The 25197-nt window shown below is 39.9% G+C and overlaps 1 protein-coding gene across 11 annotated transcripts in view; it reads left to right on the top strand.

Annotated features, from left to right (window-relative positions):
* sema4ba (sema domain, immunoglobulin domain (Ig), transmembrane domain (TM) and short cytoplasmic domain, (semaphorin) 4Ba) overlaps window positions 1-25197 on the top strand; it is a 520834-nt gene that overhangs the window by 454247 nt on the left and 41390 nt on the right. For all 11 annotated transcript variants that reach the window (XM_060923501.1, XM_060923496.1, XM_060923492.1 and 8 more), the window contains 2 exons: window positions 11273-11454; window positions 15649-15799. In XM_060923501.1, coding sequence (XP_060779484.1) covers window positions 11273-11454; window positions 15649-15799 — 333 coding nt within the window. The remainder of the gene's footprint in view (window positions 1-11272; window positions 11455-15648; window positions 15800-25197) is intronic.

Raw genomic sequence — 25197 nt, 5'->3', positions numbered from 1 at the left:
TAGGTGGCCTTTAACAGCAGTCTGACAGGCTCACACGATTTCCGGCTGCGACAACAGCAGTAAAAAACACAAAACATAGGTATTACGGCGGCCCACACCAGCGCGCAAACGCACTTAGTGGGCTCGCACTAAGCCCACAGCTGTGAACAGCGGTATAGGCACACAGTGGTATCAAACTCAGATTTCCCGGAAATCTAGCACATATAACTTCAAACAAAAAGGATACCTGAAAAAAACAAGCTTACAGCCTACCGCCAAATTAAGCTAAGCACGTAGCTCAGAAATACACAAACCACAACAATCCTCGGGGACACAAGGCACCCGTACCACGCAGGTAACGAATTAGTGGAATGTAAAGCAAAGAAATCAGGATTTCTTACCTTATGGGTCTCTTACTTATGGTCTTGTACGAGGCGATCAAGGTGAGAGACTGAACCGGGAGCAATCTCTGCCATTTATAACGCGAGTCGTTCTGCTTCCGGAGGTCATGGACATGACTTTGTTGACATATGGTCTCGGTGATAGGCAAAACAAAGGTGATCATTCCTTTTTTAGACTGTAGTGACGGTCAAAGCGAGGTCGAAACAGATCTGACTTCCCCATTTCCAGAAAGGTTGGGATCTTTTCCAAAATGCAATATAAACAAAAATCTATGATTTGTTAATTCATGTGAAACTTTATTTAACAGACAAAAGTATAAAGAAAAGATTTTGAATTGTTTTAATGAGCAACTTAATTGTATTTTGTAAATATAAATGAAGTTGGAATTTGATGCCTGCAACACACACACACACAAGTTGAGACAGAGGCAAAATCATACTGAAAAGCTTATAGGATATTTAAGTAACACCTTTTTGCAAGATTCCACAATAAACAGGTTAATTGGTACATTATACATGATTGGATATAAAAGATTGGGTACATGGGGTATGTTATACATGATTGAAGGAGCATGTACAGTCTTTGCTCAGCAAGGCTCAGTCTTTGCAAGCAAGGAGGGGTCATGGCTTACTCCTTTGTGCCAAATTTCATGAGAGAATTGTTAGTCAATTCAGAAAGAACATTTCTCAACGCAAGATTTTAGGTCTTTCTAAATCTACAGTGCATAATATTGTGAATAGATTCGGGGAATTTGGAGACATCTTGGTGCATAAAGGACAAGGTCAGAAACCACTGTTGAATGTGCGTGACCTTCGAGCCCTCAGGTGGCACTGCCTGAGAAACTGTCTTGCTAATGTGACAAATATAATATAACATGGGCTCAGGAGTACTTCAGAAAAAAAATTGTCACTTCAGAGTCCACTGCTGCATCTATAAATGCAACCTGAAACTGTATTATACAAGGAGGAAGCCATTCATCAATTTTATGCAGAAATGCCACCAGTTTCTCTGGGCCCAAACTTCTCTCAGATGGACCAAAAGACAGTGGAAACATGTGCTGTGGTCAGAAGACTCCACATTTCAGTTTGTTTTTGATAAAACCAGATGTCAAGTTCTCAGTGCTGGTGGTGAACATGACTGTGGCAGCGGGGGTGTGGTTGATTGTCAGCTGGAGGCAAGTTGAACTGGCAGATAACGTGATGAAGTGCACCTGTATCAAATTTACTACCTCAATCTCCTGAAACTGTGGAGAGAGGAGGTTCCTGTGGCTCTGGCGATGGTAGTTCCAGAGAGGGTGGAGCTGGGACCGGAGGTAAGGTAAGAAGTGCAGCTCAATTCACCCTGGTCCCCTGTGGAGACCACCTCTCACCGTCCCATAAAGCACAGGTGATGAGGTTGCAGGAGGACTTCTCTGATGTGTTCTCGCCCCTCCCTGGTCGCACTAACACCACATTGAGACTCTCCCAGGGGTGGTGGGAGAGTCATATGTCAACAAAGTCATCACATGTTACAACCCTGTATTGGCTCCCTGAACATAAGAAAACTGTGGTTCGGGACGAATTCCAGGCAATGCTGAAAGACACGGAGATACACCGGTTAATAGACAGCCAGTAATTTGACACAGGCGCACCTCATCACATGTTACAACCCCAATTCCAAAAAAGTTGGGACACTCTGTAAAACATCAGTAAAATCAGAATGCGATAATTTGCAAATCATGGAAACCCTATATTGCATTGAAAATAGTACAAAGACAACGTATCAAATGCTGAAACTGAAAAATTTTGTTTTTTGAAAAATATATGCTCATTTTGAATTTGATGTCAGCAACACGTTTCAGAAAACTTGGGACAGGGACAACAAAAGACTGAAAAAGTTGTGTAATGCTAAAAAAAAGTAATTTGGTTAATTGGCAGCAGGTCAGTAAAATGATTGGGGATAAAAAGAGCATCCCAGAGAGGCGGAGTCTCTCAGAAGTAAAAATGGGGAGGGGTTCACCGCTCTGTAAAAGACTGCTTGGGCAAACAGTACAACAATTTAACGTTCCTCAATGTAAAATTGCAAAGAATTTGGGGATCACATCATCTATGGTACATAATATCATTAAAAGATTCAGAGAATCTGGAGAAATCTCTGTATGCAAGAGACAAGGCTGAAAACTGACATTGGATGCCTGTGATCTTCAGGCCCTCAGGTGACACTGCGTTTTACCTCAGGTGACACATGTCTGTAGTGGAAATCACTGGATGGGCTCAGGAACACTTCAGAAAACCATCATCTGTGAAAACAGTTCATTACTGCATCCACAAATGCAAGTTAAAACTAGATATAAACAATATCCAGAAACACTGCAACCTTCTCTGGGCCTGAGCTCTTTTACGATGGACTGAGGTGAAGTGGAAAATTGTCCCAAGGTCTGACAAATCGAAATTTGAAATTCTTTTTAGATATCTTGGACATCACATCCTCCAGGCTAAATAGGAGAGGGACCATCCGGCTTGTTATCAGTGCACAGTTCAAAAGCCAGCGTCTGTGATGGTATGAGGGTGTTAATGCATGTGACATTGGGTAGCTTGCACATCTTGGAAGGCATCATGAATGCTGAATGATATATACATGTTTCAGGGCAACATGCTGCCATCCAGACAAAATATTTTTCAGGGAAGGCCTTCCTTCTTTCAGTAAGACAATGCGAAACCGCTTTCTGCACATATTAAAACTGCATGGTTCTGTAGTAAAAGAGTCCAGGTGTTAACTGGCCTGCCTGCAATCCAGACCTGTCTCCCATTTAAAACATTTGGCGCATTATGAAGCTCAAAATATGACAAAGGAGACCCGAACTGTTGAGCAACTGAAATTGTGTATCGTGCAAAAATGGGACAACATTTCTCTTTCAAAACTATAGCAATTGCTCTCCTCAGTTCCCAAACATTTACAGAGTGTTGTTAAAAGTAGAGGTGATGCAACACAGTGGTAGACATGCCCCTGTCCCAACTTTTTTGAAACGTGTTGCTGACATCAAATTCAAAATGAGCACATATTTTTAAAAAAAACAATAAAACTTCTCAGTTTCAACATGTGATCTGCTGTCTTTGTACTATTTTCAAAGAAATATAGGGTTTCCATGATTTGCAAATTATCACATTTTTGTTTTTATTTACAGTTTACACGGTGTCCCAACTTCTTACATAATAGAGTTAAAATTTAGTCTGAGATTCCAAGTAACTTTGTAACAAAATGGCTTTTAAAATGACTCAAAATGGTATATCATGGTAATATCATTTGGCATTCAGACTAAAATCTGCTGGACTAGAACTTAGAAAAGAGAAGAAAATTAAAAACTCTATTAAAATATAAATCTACATCCTCCAAAGCATATGATTGACTGTCATTCTTGTTATGAATTAAAAAATGCACATAATAATATCAACTGATTGGCAGCTTGGCACTTAGCATAATACTGTACTGCAAAGTTTCATGTAAACTGAACTCTTAATCAACCGACTGGTTCAGTCAGATACTGTCAACCCTAAAACACTAGTTCAACTTCATTGTGCAATAAAAACAACAGTGAATATTGAGTGTATTATTATTGTCTTATTTAGTGTACCACTCAGGGAGAGGGAGTTGCCTGTAAATTTTGGCGTAGCTACTGGTAGTTATGAATCATCGGTGGCTGAGTTATGAATTTTTAAAAGCTGGCTTGAGCCAGGGCTCATTCGGCAAGCAGTGCTCATGCGGGGCTTCTGTGGGTGAAAAACAGGCCAAGGCAGGGTTGTTGTGGGCCATGCTTGTGCTGGTTCAAAAGGGCTCAGGGAGAGGGATTTGCCTGTAAATTTTGGCAAATCATTGACCATCATTGGCCAAGTTATGAATTTTTAAATTTGCGCCCACAGGGGGCCCCATTTCACAGACCATGTAATGACATCATGTATTCACCCAGTGTAACATTTGGAAGAAAACTGGAAATAGATTAGATCCATATCTTTACAATTTTTCATGAGCCATTCGGTTTGATGCTTTTGAAAGATGCACAAATGCAAAAATTGTTAGTGTCCGCCAGTCCGGCCTTATTTCCCACACTGTGTGTGTGTGTGTGTGTGTGTGTGTGTGTGTGTGTGTATATATATATATATATATATATATATATATATATATATATATACACACAGTATTGTGAAAGTGTTTGCCCCCTTCCTGATTTTTTTTTTGCATGTTTGTCACACTTAAATGTTTCAGATCATCAAACAAATTTAAATATTAGACAAAGATAACACAAGTAAACACAAAATACAGTTTTTAAATGAAGGTTTTTATTATTAAGGGGAAAAAAATCCAAACCTACATGACCCTGTGTGAAAAAGTGTCGTCCCCTTTTGGGAAAATACTCTGTGGACTGACGAGACAAAAGTTGAACTTTTTGGAAGGTGTATGTCCCATCACATCTGGCGTAAAAGTAACACAGCATTTCAGAAAAGGAACATGATGATGATGATGATCATACCAACAGTAAAATATGGTGGTGGTAGTGTGATGGTCTAGGGCTGTTTTGCTGCTTCAGGACCTGGAAGACTTGCTGTGGTAAATGGAACCATGAATTCTGCTGTCTACCAAAAAATCCTGAAGGAGAATGTCCGGCCATCTGTTCGTGACCTCAAGCTGAAGCGCAACTTGGGTTCTGCAGCAGGACCATGAACCAAAACACACCAGCAAGTCCACCTCTGAATGGCTTAAGAAAAACAAAATGAAGACTTTGGAGTGGCCTAGTCAAAGTCCTGACCTGAATCCGATTGAGATGCTGTGGCATGACCTTAAAAAGGCGGTTTATGCTCGAAAACCCTCCAATGTGGCTGAATTACAACAATTCTGCAACGATGAGTGGGCCAAAATTCCTCCACAGCGCTTTAAAATACTCATTGCCAGTTATCGCAAATGCTTGATTGCAGTTATTGCTGCTAAGGGTGGCCCAACCAGTTATTAGATTGAGGGGGCAATCACTTTTTCAGACAGGGTCATGTAGGTTTGGATTTTTTTTCCCTTAATAATAAAAACCTTCATTTAAAAACTGCATTTTATGTTTACTTGTGTTATCTTTGTCTAATATTTAAATTTGTTTGATGATCTGAAACATTTAAGTGTGACAAGCATGCAAAAAAAAAAAATCAGGAAGGGGGCAAACACTTTTTCACAGCACTGTGTATATAAGTGCGGAGATTTAATGGCAAGTGGGTTTCCAGTAAATCCAACTTTTTTCTTTTATTTTAGTTTTTTTAATCTGTGTAAATGTATTTTTCCTTTTCATGTGGTGGTTCAGACCCCCATTATTCATCAACTCAAAAACTTATTAATAATATATATATATTTTAAGTTCGTTTCTTAGACAAGGATATTTTTTAAGCTTGTTAACAGTTTCGGCGAGAATCTCCCGCCTTCTTCAGAAACAGTCACCAGATGTCGAGTGGTGACGTGCCTTATCAGCTGATGTTGCGTTACGGAGGCGTGAACGTCCCGCCCAATTTGACAGGTAGTTCACGCCTCCTGCTGTCAGGTCGCTCCTCCAGGTGTGCGACAGTGCATACGCTCCCTCGTCCCGGTTCATCATCCTCTGCGCCCGCTTACGGATCTCCACTGCCTCTAAAATCCAACGCTGGAATCTATTTTCTTCAGCGCGAATGACTCTGGCCTCTTCCCAATTCATTATGTGATTTTGCCGTTTGCAGTGGTCTGAAATGGCTGATTTTAGGTTTTCTTGGTTTGCTTTTTCTTTTTCGGATCTTGTGAGTCTTCTTGTTGTTTCTTTTTCACACTCTATTTGGTGTTCTTTCCTTCGAGTATGGAAGCATCTGCCCGTTTTACCAATATAGACTTTATTACATGAACGGCAAGGGATTTCATAGATGACGTTGCATTTATTGTCCAGTTGTATTTTGTCTTTGGGGTGAAGTAGCAGCTGTCGGAGGTTCTTGTATGGTTTGACCGGGGTGTTGATGTGGTATTTCCTCATGGATCGTTGGATGCGTTCTGTGACTCCTTTTATGTATGGTAGTGTGACAAAGCCCCGGTTTGTTTTTTCAGTGTTTTTTTCTTGTTTGTTTATTTTCTTTTATTTGTGTCTGTAATTTCCCTTTCCGAATTGCCCACGGTGGATATTGGCAGTTTTTTAATGCCTGTTGGATGTGTTGTTCCGCCTCCTGTCTGTCTTTCTCCTCTGTGATGCTCTGTGCTCGGTCGTATAGTGTTCTGATTACTGACATTTTGTGTGCGATGGGATGTTCAGATGTCCAGAGAAGATATTGGTCGGTGTGTGTAGGTTTTCTGTATGTTGTAATTCTAATGTTCCCTTCTTCTGTGTGGTGTATTTTTAAGTCCAAAAAAGCTATTGTCTTGTCCGTTTCCTCTTCGTGTGTGAATTTTATGTTGCCTGTCTTGTCTATGGAGTTTAAATGATCCGTGAGTTGTTGTGTGTGTCCTGTTTTGGTTATATCGAGAATGTCATCAATGTATCTTTTCCAGAAGTTAGGTTTGCAGTCATCCGGTGCTGTTTCTATGGCTCGGGTTTCCAGATCCTCCATAAAAAAGTTACATAGAGTGGCAGATAGCGGGTCCCCCATTGCAAATCCCTCTTTTTGTCTATAGATTATGCCTCTAAATTGGAAAAATGTGGAAGTGGAAATGAAATGTAATAGTTTTGTTATGTCCTGTGCTGTAAGTTTTGTGCGTTTTTTCAGGGTTCTGTCTGCTTTTAACCGGTTTTCTACTATGTTGAGTGTGTTTGTGACCGGTGTTTTTGTAAAGAGGGATATGACGTCATGCGATACAAACATTTCATCCTTTTTTATCTTGATTTCCTTTAATTCTTTCGCCAGTTGTTTTGAGTTTTTGCAGTGGTATTCTGTAAGTCCGAGGAGTGGTTTGATTATGTCTGCCAGCGTCTTGGAAAGGTTGTAGGTAACTGATCCTATACTGTCTACTATGGGTCTTAGTGGTGCTCCGGGTTTATGAATTTTCGGTGTGCCGTATATCCGGGGGGTGATGTTTGCTGTGGGGATGAGGTGGTTGTATGTTTGTTTATCGATTTTGTTGTCATCCAGTAACGGTTTGAGTAATAGCTTTAGTCTTCTTTTCTTTTCCTCCGTCGGGTCTTTTTTTAATACTTCATATGTGTTTGGGTCCGTGAGCATTTCATTCATTTGTTTTTCATATTGATTAGTGTCCAGGATAACCGTGGTCCTCCCTTTATCAGCCAGTAATATTGTTATTTTCTTGTTCTTTGTAAGTGTTCTGATGGCTTCCATTTCCTGTTTGGTTATGTTTCTGGGTGGCGGTTTAGCCGAGGTGAGGATGCCTGCTATTTCGTTCCTTAATGCGGCTTTCTGTCCTTGGTCCTGTATCATATTGCACGCTAGTTCCTTGGCTAATACGAATTCTTCATGCGGGATTTTATTTGGTGTGATGGCATAGTTTAGTCCCCGTGAGAGTATGGTGCGTTCTGCTGTTGTTAGTGTGTGTTTAGATAGGTTGCAAATCCATTTTTCGTTTATTTGCTTGTCCTTGCATTTATTTTGTTTCTTATTGATAAGTCTGTTCAGTTTTTTAATATGGCGTGTTTTTGTTTTTGAAAACTCTTGTTCTTGTATTGCATTCAGATGTTCTTCCATATTTTTTTCCATTTCACTGCTGAATTTGAACCGGCGTTTGAATTCTTGTTTTCTTTGTGCTATTTCTGTGTTTAAATTGTTGATTTTGTTAGTCGTGCATCTGATTCTTTCTCTTACCAGAGTCATTCGCGCTCTTTCGATGGTCCTTTCCGCGTTTCTTGTTGGTATAGGATTTTTTATGTAGAGGCTTGCTGGAATGACGCCTTCGTCTCGGCAGCGGAGATGGTTTCTTTGTCGCGCCAATTTTTTTCCTAGCTTTTCCAGGTAGCGTACTTCTTTGGCACAATCTTCTCCATAACTTATTTTTAATACGTAGTGGATGTTCATTATGTCTAACTATTACAAATATTTTAAGTTCGTTTCTTAGACAAGGATATTTTTTAAGCTTGTTACCCCGTTAACAGTTTCGGCGAGAATCTCCCGCCTTCTTCAGAAACAGTCACCAGATGTCGAGTGGTGACGTGCCTTATCAGCTGATGTTGCGTTACGGAGGCGTGAACGTCCCGCCCAATTTGACAGGTAGTTCACGCCTCCGTAACGCAACATCAGCTGATAAGGTACGTCACCACTCGACATCTGGTGACTGTTTCTGAAGAAGGCGGGAGATTCTCGCCGAAACTGTTAACGAGGTAACAAGCTTAAAAAATATCCTTGTCTAAGAAACGAACTTAAAATATTTGTAATAGTTAGACATAATGAACATTCACTACGTATTAAAAATAAGTTATGGAGAAGATTGTGCCAAAGAGGTACGCTACCTGGAAAAGCTAGGAAAAAAATTGGTGCGACAAAGAAACCATCTCCGCTTCAATCTCCGCTGCCGAGACGATACAGTTTAAAATGTATATGCCTTTTATATGTAAATCCAACACAAACATATGTGGATTTACATATAAAAGGCATATACATTTTAAACTGTAAAATATAATTTAAAACTACAAACATTACGTGAAGCATACAAAGACGGTGTAATTCATCATACACGTTATCTGTAAAAACCATGCACAATGTTCACTTCATACATACTACACACACACACATACTAGATTTTCATAAAAAATTTGTATGAGGAAAATGCAAAATGGGCCACTTTCAGGAGTAAATCATGCATGGCATATATATTTATTTATAAATCCTTATAAGGATTTATCCAACAACTTATCCTTATATTTATAAGGATTTACTACTAAGACAGTGGTAAACTCTTAAGTTCTTTACTGTTCTTTTTCGTATGGGAATAGAAGTAGTAAGGACGCATGCGCATAAACTATTATGCGCGAGACTTCATATTAGCCACAAAATCAGAAAAATCTGTTCGTAAAATTACATTATAATGACCAAATACAATGAAAAGTATTTTTCCAGTCTCACCTGTGAAAGGTAATCCCATGTGATCTCGTTTGGACGGTAAACCTGTTGGTACAGTTAAACACAGCTAATCTTTATTCTCCGCTTTGACCTATACAATATGGCGGCGAGGATGACGTATGATTCTACGCGGAAGGCGGCGTCTTTAATGGTCCGGAATAAATTGAATACTACATGTTGATGGATTAATTTGTTGTTTCTCACCTGTGAAAGGTAATCCCATGTGATCTCGTTTGGATGGTAAACCTGTTGGTACAGTTAAACGCAGCTAATCTTTATTCTCCGCTTTGACCTTTCCAATATGGCGGCGAGGATGACGTACGCGGAAGGCGGCGTCTTTAATGGTCCGGAATAAATTGAATGATACACGTTGATGGATTAATTTGCTTTTCTACGCCCTTTTTTGAGGAATGTATTGTAGGACTTAAACCATCATCTGAAGAGGTGAGATCGCTCTTTTTTTCCCTTATTTTTGCTGGCGGGATTGACTCTGCCCTAAGGGCTATTCTCTCTCTCTCTCTCTCTCTCTCTCTCTCTCTCTCTCTCTCTCTCACTTTGGACCATTACACAATAAATATTCACAGTGAAAATATTTTGTAAGCGCGTTTCATGAACCAAGTTATAGGATTTGTTGACAACTCGCATCGCATTGCAATGAGATCATTGGCACTACTGGTGTTAAGAATCAGACCATTTCATAAATGAATATTTTGCTGTAGAGCTGCAGTGTTTGTACAATTGCATGTTTTTGCTTCACTATTACTGTCACTATTCTGCTTCTTGCATTACTACTGTGAACTAACACTGAACATAATAATAATAATATCCAAGCTCGTGTTTCACTCTCACTAGTGCTCTGTAAGGCTTTTTCCTGGTGATATTCGTTACACTTCTACCCGGCGTGAAGCACTCACAGTCATGTGGTTGTGACGTCATCGTAAACAAATCCGTTTTACTCATTCAGACGACTTCACAACGGCAACGTTGCCAGATCTTTCCACTCTGGAACCCGTTCTCAAAAAGATTGCGTTTTGGGCACCCAAAACGCCGGTGCCGTGTGGACGCCAGGCCTAAACGATAAGCAATTGTATCGGAGTCACCTGAATCCGTTGCCGTGTGGACAGGGCCTTAGTTTAGTCCTAGGGGTAGGTTTTGTTTCCAGAGCAGAATTTGAAAACTGAGTGGTAATGGTCTTGAAAGTCGGTATATGTGCTGATTTAAGTAATGTATATGTGCCTTTTGATACTAAGAAATGTGAGGAAGTTTTATTTTAGCTCACCTGGACGAAATGTCCGGTGGGCTTATGCCATGGGCTGTTGAGGTCAGTGTAAAGAGGTAGGGTTGGTTTCCTGCAGCTGAACTTGACAACTGTGACAATATCTTGAAACTTGGTATATAGTTGGTATATAGGGCGGGGGCTATAGATGACTCTGTCTTCTTGTTTTACTTAGTCTACATTTATCTATATTTTACTATGTACTTGAGCTGCTGCAATGCCTGAATTTCCCCTCATTGGGATCAGTAAAGAAACATCTAGTCTGGTCCCCAATGAGCAAGCCTGTGGCGACAATGGTAAGTTCCCCAGGCGCTCTGGTGTGGCTGCCCACTGCTCTGAGCGTGTGTTCACTGCTTCAGATGGGTTAAATGCAGAGGATGAATTTCACTGTGCTTGAAGTGTGCATGTGACGAATAAAGGTTTCTTCTTCTTATCTTACCTTCAGTGTTTTTTTTTTTTGTTGTTTTTTTAAGCATGATTTTTCAAAACTAGTCTGTGAATTTCTATTGTACATTGGTAAATTCGGTGTCGTCTTTTGAATCAGGTGTGACATCTGCCTAATAGGTGTGTGTGGGTGTGGTGATTGCAGGGGGATAAAGGAGGAGAGAGGGTCCTGCAAAAGAAATGGACCACCTTTCTGAAAGCCCAGCTCCTCTGCTCATTGCCTGAAGATGGCTTCCCTTTTAACATCATTCAAGACATGTTTGCCTTGACTCCCAGTAAGGAGGACTGGAAGAGCACTGTGTTCTATGGAGTTTTCACCTCTCAGTGGTAGGAAATAGTTGTTTGCTGACACATGTAACTGATCACACTTGACTGACAAAATATGTGAATAATAATGTGTAATTATTTTGTGCAATGATGCATACAAGTGTAGAATAATTCAAGTTTATTTTTTATAGCACTTTTAACAATAGACATTGTGGCAAAGCAGCTTTACATAATTTTAATGACTTTAAATATGAGCTAATTTTATCCCTAATCGATCCCCAATGAGCAAGCCTGTGGTGACAATGGTAAGGGAAAAACTCCCTCAGACAACATGAGGAAGAAACCTCGAGAGGAACCAGACTCAAAAGGGAACCAATCCTCATTTGGGTGAAAACAGACAGACAACGTGATAACATTTTTAACAGTTTTAACATGAAGTCTGTTTCGTTGATGTTATAACTCTTCATTGACAGAAACTTAAGTGCAAAACTGTTCGTGACAACTGCAGTCCTAAAGTTAGCAAGTCAACTGTAGTCCTCCCCCATAAAAAGCATTACTATAAGTGTCCAGAGCATCTTCCAAATGTGACTTTCAACTGTCCATATGGGGCTGTCCTCCACAGGAGCGATGCAATGAGACTCCAACCAGACATGGGGCATCAGGATGGATCAGGCAGGTCTGAGGAGCAGAAGGGGTCAGCATCTTGATCTCAGGATTGACATGTAACTCAGAGGGACAGATGGGGGGAGAAAGAGAGAGAAAACACAGGTTGTTAGGTGTGCCCAATGTCACCTGATGAGTAGGAACAGTATACATTTTGCGCTGAGCGCAAGCAGGGACTCCGGCAAAACTAACTATGACAGCATAACTAAAAGGGGAGAGCCAGAAGGTAACACAGGCATGAGGGTGCCCTGTCCCATAAAGCAGCCAGCCACGAGCAAGTGAGTGGGGGACTGCCAGCATCCATACATCTCAGTTTACCAAACACACTATGTCTGAGGACCCTCCAGTTCTACTCCTTTACCTGATAAACATCATTAACAAAAGGCTTGACTAAACAGATACGTTTTCAGCCTAGACTTAAATGCTGAGACTGTGTCTGATTCCCGAACACTACAACCCCGAGTCCAAAAAAGTTGGGACAAAGTACAAATTGTAAATAAAAACGGAATGCAATAATTTACGAATCCCAAAAACTGATATTATATTCACAATAGAACATAGACAACATATCAAATGTCGAAAGTGAGACATTTTGAAATTTCATGCCAAATATTGGCTCATTTGAAATTTCATGACAGCAACACATCTCAAAAAAGTTGGGACAGGGGCAATAAGAGGCTGGAAAAGTTAAAGGTACAAAAAAGGAACAGCTGGAGGACCAAATTGCAACTCATTAGGTCAATTGGCAATAGGTCATTAACATGACTGGGTATAAAAAGAGCATCTTGGAGTGGCAGCGGCTCTCAGAAATAAAGATGGGAAGAGGATCACCAATCCCCCTAATTCTGTGCCAACAAATAGTGGAGCAATATCAGAAAGGAGTTCGACAGTGTAAAATTGCAAAGAGTTTGAACATATCATCATCTACAGTGCATAATATCATCAAAAGATTCAGAGAATCTGGAAGAATCTCTGTGCGTAAGGGTCAAGGCCGGAAAACCATACCGGGTGCCCGTGATCTTCGGGCCCTTAGACGGCACTGCATCACATACAGGCATGCTTCTGTATTGGAAATCACAAAATGGGCTCAGGAATATTTCCAGAGAACATTATCTGTGAACACAATTCACCGTGCCATCCGCCGTTGCCAGCTAAAACTCTATAGTTCAAAGAAGAAGCCGTATCTGAACATGATCCAGAAGCGCAGATGTCTTCTCTGGGCCAAGGCTCATTTAAAATGGACTGTGGCAAAGTGGAAAACTGTTCTGTGGTCAGACGAATCAAAATTTGAAGTTCTTTATGGAAATCAGGGACGCCGTGTCATTCGGACTAAAGAGGAGAAGGACGACTCGAGTTATCAGCGCTCAGTTCAGAAGCCTGCATCTCTGATGGTATGGGGTTGCATTAGTGTGTGTGGCATGGGCAGCTTACACATCTGGAAAGACACCATCAATGCTGAAAGGTATATCCAGGTTCTAGAGCAACATATGCTCCCATCCAGATGACATCTCTTTCAGGGAAGACCTTGCATTTTCCAACATGACAATGTCAAACCACATGCTGCATCAATTACAGCATCATGGCTGCGTAGAAGAAGGGTCCGGGGACTGAACTGGCCAGCCTGCAGTCCAGATCTTTCACCCATAGAAAACATTTGGCGCATCATAAAACGGAAGATACGACAAAAAAGACCTAAGCCAGTTGAGCAACTAGAATCCTACATTAGACAAGAATGGGTTAACATTCCTATCCCTAAACTTGAGCAACTTGTCTCCTCAGTCCCCAGACGTTTACAGACTGTTGTAAAGAGAAAAGGGGATGTCTCACCGTGGTAAACATGGCCTTGTCCCAACTTTTTTTGAGATGTGGTGTTGTCATGAAATTTAAAATCACCTAATTTTTCTCTTTAAATGATACAGTACATTTTCTCAGTTTAAACATTTGATATGTCATCTATGTTCTATTCTGAATAAAATATGGAATTTTGAAACTTCCACATCATTGCATTCCGTTTTTATTTACAATTTGTACTTTGTCCCAACTTTTTTGGAATCGGGGTTGTACTTGGAAGGCTGTTCCATAACTGTGGGGCTTTGTAAAAAAAGGCTCTGCCCCCTGATGTAGCCTTCACTATACGAGGTACCAGCAGATAGCCTGCACCTTTTGATCTAAGTAGGCGTGGCGGTTCATAAAGGACCAGAAGTTCACTTCGGTACTGTGGCGCGAGACCATTCAGTACTTTAAAGGTCAATAGTAGCATTTTATAAACAATACAAAATTTGATTGGGAGCCAATGCAGTGTGGATATGACAGGGGTGATGTGGTCATATTTTCTCATTCCAGTAAGGACTCTTACTGCTGCATTTTGAACTAACTGGAGCTTGTTTATGCACTTATTGGAACATCCAGACAGTAAGGCATTACAATAATCCAACCTGGAGATAACAAAAGCATGAACTAGTTTTTCTGCATCATCTAGTGACATTAAATTTTTTATCTTGGCAATATTTCTGAGATGAAGGAACGCTATCCAGGTAATGTTATAGATATGAGTTTCAAATGAAAGACTGGGGTCTTTCATTTCACCAATGTGAAGAAACAGAAAGGCCATCCAGAGTTACTGTGTAATCAGAAAACCTACCGTAATTCTAGCTGCATGTGGTCCTAGTACAAGTACTTAAGTCTTGTCAGAGTTCAGCAGAAGGAACTGAATAAGCATCCAGTGTCTAATGTCCTTTACACATTCCTCAATTCTATTAAGCTGGAGTCTTTCATCTGGTTTTGCAGAAACATACAACTGTGTGTTATCAGCATAACAGTGGAAACTAATACCATGCTTACGAATAATATCACCCAGAGGTAACATATATAAAGAAAAAAGCAGTGGGCCTAAAGACAGACCCTGTAATAATAAAACAGATGACAATTTTTGTCTGTGAATTTTGTGAATGAATTTAATGCATTAATTTTAGTATTTATTAATTTGAGTCAGTTGTACATGTTTAACTGGTGCAGACAGGTAAATCGTACAGCACAGTACATGTTGTAGTATCACTTATATATGACACTTTTTTGTGTTTAGTTTTGTTCTGGATCCTTTGTTAATATCACTGTGGGGTACCAGTACTGAAGGGTGTCCTGTGTAAATGGAAAGCTTTCAACAAATTCCCCCCCTTTTCATAGCACATGTTTATTGACCCAGAGCCACCAGTGTCTAGTGTGTGAGGTTTGGATATTTATTCTCTGTGTTAAGACAAGATGAAATACTGTTTATCAGTACTGTATACTGCAGCACACCATCAGAGACACAAAAGAGAGACCGACCACATTATGCTTTGCATTTCTTATATAGGTCTGGAAATCCAGGTTTTGTTTTCACCAAGGTTATTGCATGTCCTTGTGTATTTTTAAGGTGTGTAATGTATATAATAATGTATATAATCGGAGTGCTCAGCAAATGTCTCAAATGGATCACAGTACAAGATAAACACCCATTTCCAGAGAGCTGCTTTATAACAATGTCTGTAGTTAAAAGCACTATAGAAATAAAATTGAAAAGAAAATGAGGTTTTTGTGTGTGCATCTTTCCAGGTACAAAAGGGCATTGGGCAGCTCAGCTGTGTGCACTTTTACCATGAGCCAAGTGGAAGAGGTGTTTAATGGACGTTATCGGGAGGTTAACAGGGAAACGCAGCAATGGTACACCTATAATCACCCAATCCCAGAACCCAGGCCTGGAGCGGTACTTATCTTCTAATCAGAAATTCCTTATCTTAGTTGTGGTTTTCTTTTAATTAATTATAAAATTTAATTACTTAATTAATACTCCATACTGTTATACAGTCCCCTCAGAAAGTGAAGTGTCATGGCCAATTCTTTTGTTTTGGCAATACACTGAAGCTATACACTGAAATTTGGCTTTGAGATCAAAAGATAAACATCAGTCAAGACATGAGAATTTCAGTTTTGATTTATTGATTTTACATCTAGATGTGTTAAACAACTTACAACATGGGACCCTTGTTAAGAGACCACTCAATTTTTAGGTCACCAAAAGTATTGGAACAGTCTTAACATACATAATATTTGGTTGCATATTCCTTGCTTGCAATAACAGCATTAAGATGGCAACCCACTGACATTAACAAACTGTTGAATTCTTCTTTCGAGATGCTTTTTGAGGTTTGTTCTGCAGCTTCTTTCAGATTTTGTTTGTTTGTTTTTTGGGGGGAAGGGTTCATCCCTTCACTCTCCTCTTCAGGAGGTAAAATGCATACTTAGTTAAGGTTGACTTGGTCAGTCTAAAACCTTCTAGTCTTTTCCTCTGATGAAAGCCTTCAAGCAGTGGATTGTGATATGTTGCCCTGTGGAAGTTGTTGATGTTACTGTTGTTTTTCTTCACAGCTATCACAATGTTCTGTCATCAACTGTTGTTGTGCACCCTGTTCTATGTCTGATTTGTTAGTGCACCCGTGGCTTCTTTCATTTTCAGAACATTCTCAATTGTTATTGAGAATGGTTATGCCCAATGCTTGTGCTATAGCTTTGGCCAATTTTTCCCTCTTTTCTCAGCTTCATAATGGCTCGCTTTCCTCATGTAGAAAGTTCTCTAGTCTTGATGTAGGTTTATCATTTGCTATCCACAAATATAGCCTTATTTAATGGTTCTCAACAGCAAGAAAACTAAAGATGTGGATATCCTTCAACCAGGCGTCCACTCAGCCTGACAACCTGCACATCGGAAGTGCTGCCACTGAAAGGGTCTTGACGTTTAAACTCTTAGGTGTTTGGTAACAACAGAATCTGTGCTGGAACCACCGTGTTAATGAAATAATTAAGAAAGCTTTAAAAAAAGGTTACACCACCTAATTGAATGCAGGAAGACTTTAGACCTCAAAAATTTATTCAGAAGATTCAGATTGTGAATTGGTTTGGGCTCCTACTTATGGGAAAATATTCTTGATCAAGTATTAACTAACATGGCCTGCTTATATGACCCAGCAGTACATCTTCTGCCTTTGGGTAAGTCCGACCATCAATGTATCCTGGTAAAACCAAAGGTCTGTCCTAAATTAAAACCAATCTTGCAGAGTATCAGAGTTATAAAACCCAGAAATATTGCAGTGCTGACTATTTGCTTGAATGAGGAGAACTGGTCCAAGGTGTTAGATGCTCAGGCCATCCTTAAAAAAAAAAATCCGTTTTCTGTCCACCGGGTGAGCAAAAAAATTTTCAGTAGGGAGGGAGGGATTTTTTTTATTTATTTTTTTTAAATGGAGGGATAAGAAATCGCAATGCTGTGTTTGCTTTTTCTTTCAGTACTTTTTTATTACAAAAGCAGACACATTTAATAAAATGACAGTTTAATCAACTGAAACTTGTACAAAAACTTTAAGTTAGCATTTTAAATGCTGACTGCAACATTTGCAAAACTTTTACAAAGGTACTTAAAATGTCCGACACACGGACTTTTTGTAGTACTAAATCGACCGTTAGGCCTAGTTCGGATGAAATTACACTATTAAAATGATCACTGAATGATTCGTTTTTCTGAATCTTTACTATTTTGTTGTTCGCTAGAGTACCATTTTGCGATTTCACACTTAAGCAAATGTTTGAAAACTCCGGATCTCCTTCCTTCATGGTGGCTGCCATTTTTTTTGTGCCGCACGGCGCATGCGCAGAGCTGATTCGACAGGGCTTTCCACAAGCGCCGTCTGCCGGCCATGCAGCCGACTACACAATTAAGTCCAGCCGGCTACTTTAATGACTATTATTTTTGTAGCCCACAGGCTCTAAGTATTAATTTTCGATTTTAATAAAATTAAATGTTTATCTAACGGACTGACAATGTCAAACTGAACCGCACTCATTTAAAGGATATGGGACATGGATTTTTTTCTGGGCATAATTATGTATAAAGGACATAAGAAATGCCATCTAAATCACTGCAGGGCGTCAAAAATGTGAAAATCATCACATTATTCAAGTTTTTTTATACATCAGCGTAAAACAAGGATTCGTTAATGAGCTAGGTGGTCACGTGACCCGTGACGTAACAGAAACTTTCCAAGGAGCCAGTGCTTGGGAATCTAATGTAAACAGGTTACCGAAATGGACACCATCGACAGTGACATTCCCGATGTTTCACAGAGATGTGAAGTTAGACCTTATCAATTCGAACCGATAGCTGGAAATTCACATGAACATGGATCTTGTATTTACTCTGACGGGTCAGATGATTCTGAGAGTGAGGGTTCATTCAGTCCCCATGAAACTGAAAGCGGTCGGCTTGATAACACTTCCTGGTAAGTTAAAAACAATTCTGCTCAAAGGCTAATGATCTGTTGAAAGAAGTATTATTTTTGTATCATACATTGAAAGTTCATCATAGATCTAGCTAAAGTCCGTTGCAAGCTATTTTTTTTTTGCTGATAGTTTTCGAGATTGAGATACAATGCTTCCAGAGTCCATTTACAGAAGTAAAAGCAAAACAGTAAACGATAGATAATAAAATTACTAGTGCTGTCAAGCGATTAAAATATTTAATCGCGATTAATGTCGCGACAGTCATAGTTAACTCGCGATTAATCGCAATTTAATCGCACATTTTTGTCACATAAAAAAAACATTGTAACTCTGTTATCAGCATAAAAAAGTGAATGGGCTTGCTTTGTACCAATTTTTTTTTTTTTTGCAAAGCATAACACGTCTTGACACAGCCACTGCAAAGTGAAACCTAAGCCGAGCACTGGCGCGGGGCTAGCAAGAGAACCATGAGTGAAATGTTTGAGTTAGTCTACAACTCTAATCAAAGAGATAGATTACACAGTGACGGTAGGCTTGACATGCTTGATTATAAAGTACACTATTATATTAAGTTTAAGTTGTTCGTTGATAAATATTGCATTGAATCTGAACTTTACTGTTTCAGCTCACTTAACACATTTTGTACTTTTACACTTTCTGCCTGTTGATGCGTCGCGCTGTCCAATCAGAGGCGGACAAATTTGCATATTACAGGAAGGATTTCTGGGATAGCATTGAGTTTACAGTTCAGAAGGATCTGGCTTCTTTAGACGCTGTCTTCTTAAAACCGAATAAATATTTAAAAAGAGCCAAATTAGCCAGTCTTTTGAACGTCTCTTTTCAAAGAACGGATCACAAAGATGCGGATCCCATCAAAGAGCCATAAATCCCATCTCTACTAGCGCGCCCTGCCCACGCTGGTTCTTTGGGGGAGGAGGGCAGAGGACTCTGGCTGTGCGGGGCGTGGCATTACAGTCTAGCTGCTATCGGTTTTCTAAGCAAAGTCTCTGTTCCAAGTTCCTGGCAGTTTCAAAAGCTTATGAAAAACCTACATCATGTCACAGAGCGTTAATCTCGCGATAAAAAAATTATCGCCATTAAAATTGAGTCAAGTTAACGCGTTAATAACGCGACATTTTTGACAGCACTAAAAATTACATAAAATAAATGGGGAAGAAAAATAATAAGAATTAAACAATAGTAGAAATAAAATATAGAATAATAAAATGAAATAAAAGTTAAAAAAAACTCTTCAACTTCACCACAACTCTTCGATTCGTTACGTAAACAAAGAAGGACAGATATAAGAGTAAATGAGTCAGAATTATGATAATCAATAATTGATACACCCAAAATTATAATACTAATCCTTACCTCGGCTTTCAGACGCTTAGCGAATGCACCTCGTGGTGGCCGTAGCACTTCTGGTTTCACTCCGCCGACTTGTTCCTGAATTGGGACGTTGGGAACGGCTCCATCTTTAAGTAGCCTCTTAAATTTGGCTTGGCAATTAATTTCGTTCAGTACCTGAGTATTAAAGTTGAAAGAATCCTCTGTGAAATGGTCCGAACACAGTTTGTGGGAAACAGTAGGTGCAAAGTTTTTTCTACGGCAGTAGTGAGCCCACACTTTCCTCAGCTTCGGGTCCTTGGGGAATGCAAAAAAAACTTACTCCATTTCTCATTGGAATTATTGCAACCATAAGCAGCACAATACACCATGATGTCCAATGTATGATGTCCAATGTACTTTAAAGACTATAAAAACAATTTTCTTGTCATCCACTTCTCCATTCATCTACCCGCTTGTGCTGTGCCCGAAAGTTTTTGTGACGTATGATCACGTGACAGCGGCTCTTCCGGTTGTAGAAAATGCATATCGGAAGTCGAGCAGAAATTCCATATAATCATCACGAATATAACGATTTTGCTGAATTTAATAGATGAGTTTGTATTTGTTGATGCAATTAATTCATATTTTTAATGGAAAGAAACTGATATAGCGTGCTTTTATGTTTCATGTCCCTTAAGTTGTGATTCGCGCTGTTTGTACCGATAATAACCACAAATTCCCCGCCGACTTCGTTGATCAAGGGAGAGTAACTCATCCACGGCCCCGACATGCGGTGTGTGCGCGCGCACTCGGCGGAGGCAGTAGTGTGTCGGGGCCGTCGGAGGCGACATCGGAGGGAGCAGAAGCAGAGATAACGCTTATTTTGTCTCCGGTAAACCAGTCTTCTCTCGTTCAATTACGTGCTGGCATCAAAAGACACCGTTGGTTGTAAATGAAACCAAACTGAATCGTTGGAGTGTATTTTCATACACAAATGGAGAAATGTTCGCTGAGTGTTTGTGTAGCCACCACTGCAGACCGTTGTCGTTGTTAATTCATAGCATGCTCAGTTGCGTGGATGTGTCATGCACCGAAAATAAGAGATTTACAAGCCAGGAACGCCTCATGATGCAATGCGCAAGAAAAGAAAGATGATTTACTGCCATTTTACTTTGTATTTGAGTAAAGTGAATAAATAAATGGTCTGTGGAAAATACACTATCCTGGGAACTGCGTGCACAGGAGTTTATTATTAGTGATGCAGTGCTATGCATTGCAAACTATTGACTCCCATATAGGGAGCAAAGCACAGCAAACTCTTGTTCTTCCGTTTTTCATCTTCTGTACAAGTTTAGATTTCGAATAACCCAATAACCGTACATCGCACACAGACAAACAATACATCAAAACGTGCGGCTCGATCAGACTCGCTATGCTATTACTTTGTTCAGCATTCTACGATTTTTTTCGGGACGTAGTCACGAAAAAAATCACACAATTTCCCATTCATTTTCTATGGAATTAATTGAAAAAAAATCGCACATTTTCAATGTTTTTCAAACATCCGCTGCTCTGGCATGCTTTCACCTAGAGACATGATTCAAACTTTAAAACGTAGACAAACTTCTCCTGTGTGGATCTGGCATTCAACTTTTTTGCTAGGTTCTATACTTTTTGATCAGTCACAGATCAAACACCATGATCAAATCTGGAGAAATTCAGACTTTATAATGGGTGTCTATGGCGTTACACTTCAGTGGAGCTCGTTAAGTTAGTGTAGAGAGCTTGAAAAAGTAGCTCAAACTTTCTCATTTAAACTGTGTTTTCAGCCACAAATTTCACTCTACACACATTTTTTCAAAAGTTGTAGTCACACTTGTCTTGATTCACACAATGTGTCTACCTGAGCGATAGGACTTACAATTTTTGAATGAGAAGCCTGAAAGTAAGGAGAGGACAGGCGCGCTGCCCCATTATAAACCTGGCTGCGCTCTGACTGCAAAATCAGAAATGTCACTTGTTTTTAACTCGCTCTATTGTCCACATTTTTTACACTAGGGACAAAAAAATTACATCAATGTGTTTATGGGAGCCTTGTAGTGCTCAGAGTGCAAGGATTTTGTGAATAGCTCCTTTCGTTTCCGTGTAAATCGCCGTTGTTCGAGGAGAGGGAACTCTGAGAAAAAGCGCTCTTTGCTCGTCATATTGTGTCTCTTCCCTGCACCTGAGCACCGTTACCAAGGCGACGAGCTCCACTCACGGAGCAGAGAGGGGAGGGGCTGCTCTCTCTCTCAAACACACACAGGCTCAGAGCATCGGAGCCTCATAGCCTGCGATACGCGCCCTGCAGCACTCTCACCATTTCACACGGGAATTGTCATCTCGAGTTTTGTGTTTACTCCCCCCCGGCTGGCTACTTATTTGTCATGGCTGGCTAGTATGAGCCTTAGTGGAAAGCCCTGGGAATCCGTAAATGTCAAGTTCGAGTTTAGATTTACGAACCCGAAAAAACGGCATTAAAAAAAAATTTTCGCCCGCACAAACGGCACTCACCCGGCCGGTGGACCGGAAACAGAACATTTTTTAATAATGGCCTCAGGTTTGCATATTCAATGAACTTTTGTTAAACATCCTTGACGAAACAATGCTCGTCAAGAGAATTGGGATGCATCCAAGTGATAAGCCATGGCTGACTGCAAACATACAAAGCGTAATACAGGAAAGACAGTATGCTTTATACAACTGGTAATATGGAGAAATATGAACTATGCCAAAAGGTAGTGGCGCTGATATCCAAGGCTAAACAAGAATACTACCTAGACAAGGCTAGTAGCTCACACATGACTGACCCAGCAAAGTGGTTTAGATCTATTTATGAACTATGTGGGGCAATAGAACCTAAATCAAACCTGACATCTGTATCTCATGGCAACATGTCCAAAGTTGTCAAAAAATTCCAGGAAATGTTTACTAGACCATGGGAAGATTATGCTCCTTCTATGGAAGCAGTCCAGCCAGATGGTCTCCCTGACCTACCTTGTCCTCTAAGTGTAGCTCAGGTTAAAATGACCTTGAAACAGCTGAGCTTGAGGAAAGCATCGGGTGCAGATAATATACTACCAGCCTGGCTTTTAAAGAACTTTGCTGAGGAACTGGCCTTTGTTGTGCATGACATAATCTCCTCTAGCATTATCCAGGGAATATATCCAACCCCTTACAAGCACATACTTGTAAGCCCGGTACCTAAAGTACATCCGCCTGAGGACATAGAAACAGATTTTAGGCAGATGTCAGTGCTCCCATCCTCGCCAAGGTTCTGGAGAAAGTTCAAAAGCAAAGATATACTAAAATCAAGAGGAAATCAATACACCTTTACTGAAGGGAGATAAACTGTCTCAGTGTTAATTAACATCACTCAGACATGGTTTAACAGGACGGATAATAGGCCACAGGGTAAGAAAAATATTCATGTGTTATTCCTTGATTTTTCCAAGGTGTTCGACCTTGTGACTCATTCACGCCTTTTAACCAAGCTGAAGCACCTCAATGTCAACAAAAACTTATGGATTCAGAGCTTCCTAACCGGATGAATGCAACAAGTAAGGCTACCTCTCTAAAACCAAGCCCTGCCAAATGGTTCTCAACAGCAAGAAAACTAAAGACATGGTTATCCTTCAACCAGGAGTCGACTCAGCCTGACAACCTGTACATCGGAAGTGCTGCCACTGAAAGGGTCTTGACGTTTAAACTCTTAGGTCTTTGGTAACAACAGAATTTGCGCTGGAACCACCGTGTTAATGAAATAATTAAGAAAGCTTAAAAAAAAAAGTTACATCACCTAATTGAATGCAGGAAGACTAATCTACCTAAGGATATGGGGATTACTGTTTACTGCAGTAAGATTCGTCCAGTGCTAGAGTATGCATCGCCAGTGTGAAGTGGCATCCCAAAATACCTCACAGAGGAAATACAAGTGCAAAATTGCTGTATGGCCATAACTGGCATCCCGAAGACAAGTCTGGAGGAACGAAGAGATGAGCCAACCATACATGAGCTTGAAAGACTTATAAAAGTCCCTAACCATCCAAATCACATGTTCCTTCCAAGAATGGTGGCCCACAAGTATGCAACTAGGAACAAAAGTTGTCTTACAATACCATTATCAGGAACTGAAAGACATAAGTGTTTTATCTCAAAAACATGTTGCCTCCTAAATAACCACACATAGTCAAATTCTATTGTCTATTTTACTCTTATTTTTTGGATACATGTTTCTATGACTTTGTTGGGTTTTGTTGTAAATTCATTGTATATTTTTAGTTCAAGATGAATTAATAATATATATTAATATTTTATTATTATGCAACCCAGGGCTCATAGACATTCAGAGATATTAATTGTTTAAACAATCAATCTAACAGAGCATACCTGGCCAACAAGAAATGCCTGTCAGTCACATGTTCCAATATTTTGATTGCTTAAGAAATGGGTGGGTTCAAACAAAAGGTGCCATGTTCTAAGGTGTTCAACATATCTAGATGTAAATATCAGGAAACGAAAGCTGAAATTCTGATTTATCAGCTCATATTCATTGGATTTGATCTCAAAACAAAAGAATTTGCCTTTCCATTCCAGTATATTCATAGACGATTATATATAACTTCCGGTGCTACCATGCAATAGAATGAATTCAAAAGGTCAGCATTGTCTACTTGATAGTTTTGAGTATTAAAGCCACATTTTTCATTTCAGTTTCCTTCCATTGTTAGTTGTTATCAGTGCAAGGTCCCTGGTTGCACCATTGATGGATAATGCATCTTTTTATGCTAGGATACACTATATGGCCAAAAGTATGTAGACACCTGACCATCATATTCATATGTCAAACTTCCTTGAACTGTTGCCACAAAACAGGTCCATAGACACATGTTTTGCCAAAGTTGGTTTTGAACAACTTGAATGGCCTGCACAGAGCCATGACCTCAACCCCACTGAACACCTTTGGGATAAACTGGAATGCCCACTGCAAGTCAGGCCTTCATGCCATTTTGGGAGTTTGGGAGAAGGACTAAGGGTTTTAGTTGACTCTGATGAAGTGCCTCATAAGCAGTGCAAAAAATGATCTGAAATGTGTAGACCAATACTTGTTCTCAAAGCAGATGGCAGATGTGTAGTAGCTGTTTTTGACCCCTATGCTTGCAACTTCTACACAATTGTCTGAATCGAACATATTTACAGCTGAGGTCATTGTGTGCAATTTCAGCATTAACTCCTTACTACGCATGCATAACTCAACAGGGCCCAAAGTGCTACAATATTTGTGTATTTTTATGCATTTTGTCATTAATGAAAATTAACTGTGAGAATTAGCAATCCACTCTGCCAGTTCAAATGTATCCAGATTTCCGAGCACTTTTTGCATCATCTTGCCATGGACATGGTGTTTATAGGAGCCAGTTACACAAATACAAACTACACAAATACACAAAGCCAGTTACA

Source organism: Neoarius graeffei, chromosome 6 (assembly GCF_027579695.1).
Source record: "Neoarius graeffei isolate fNeoGra1 chromosome 6, fNeoGra1.pri, whole genome shotgun sequence".
NCBI classification, from domain to species: Eukaryota; Metazoa; Chordata; class Actinopteri; order Siluriformes; family Ariidae; genus Neoarius; species Neoarius graeffei.
The sequence above is the reverse complement of the archived record's forward strand: the minus strand, read 5'-3'. Positions and strand labels throughout refer to the sequence as shown.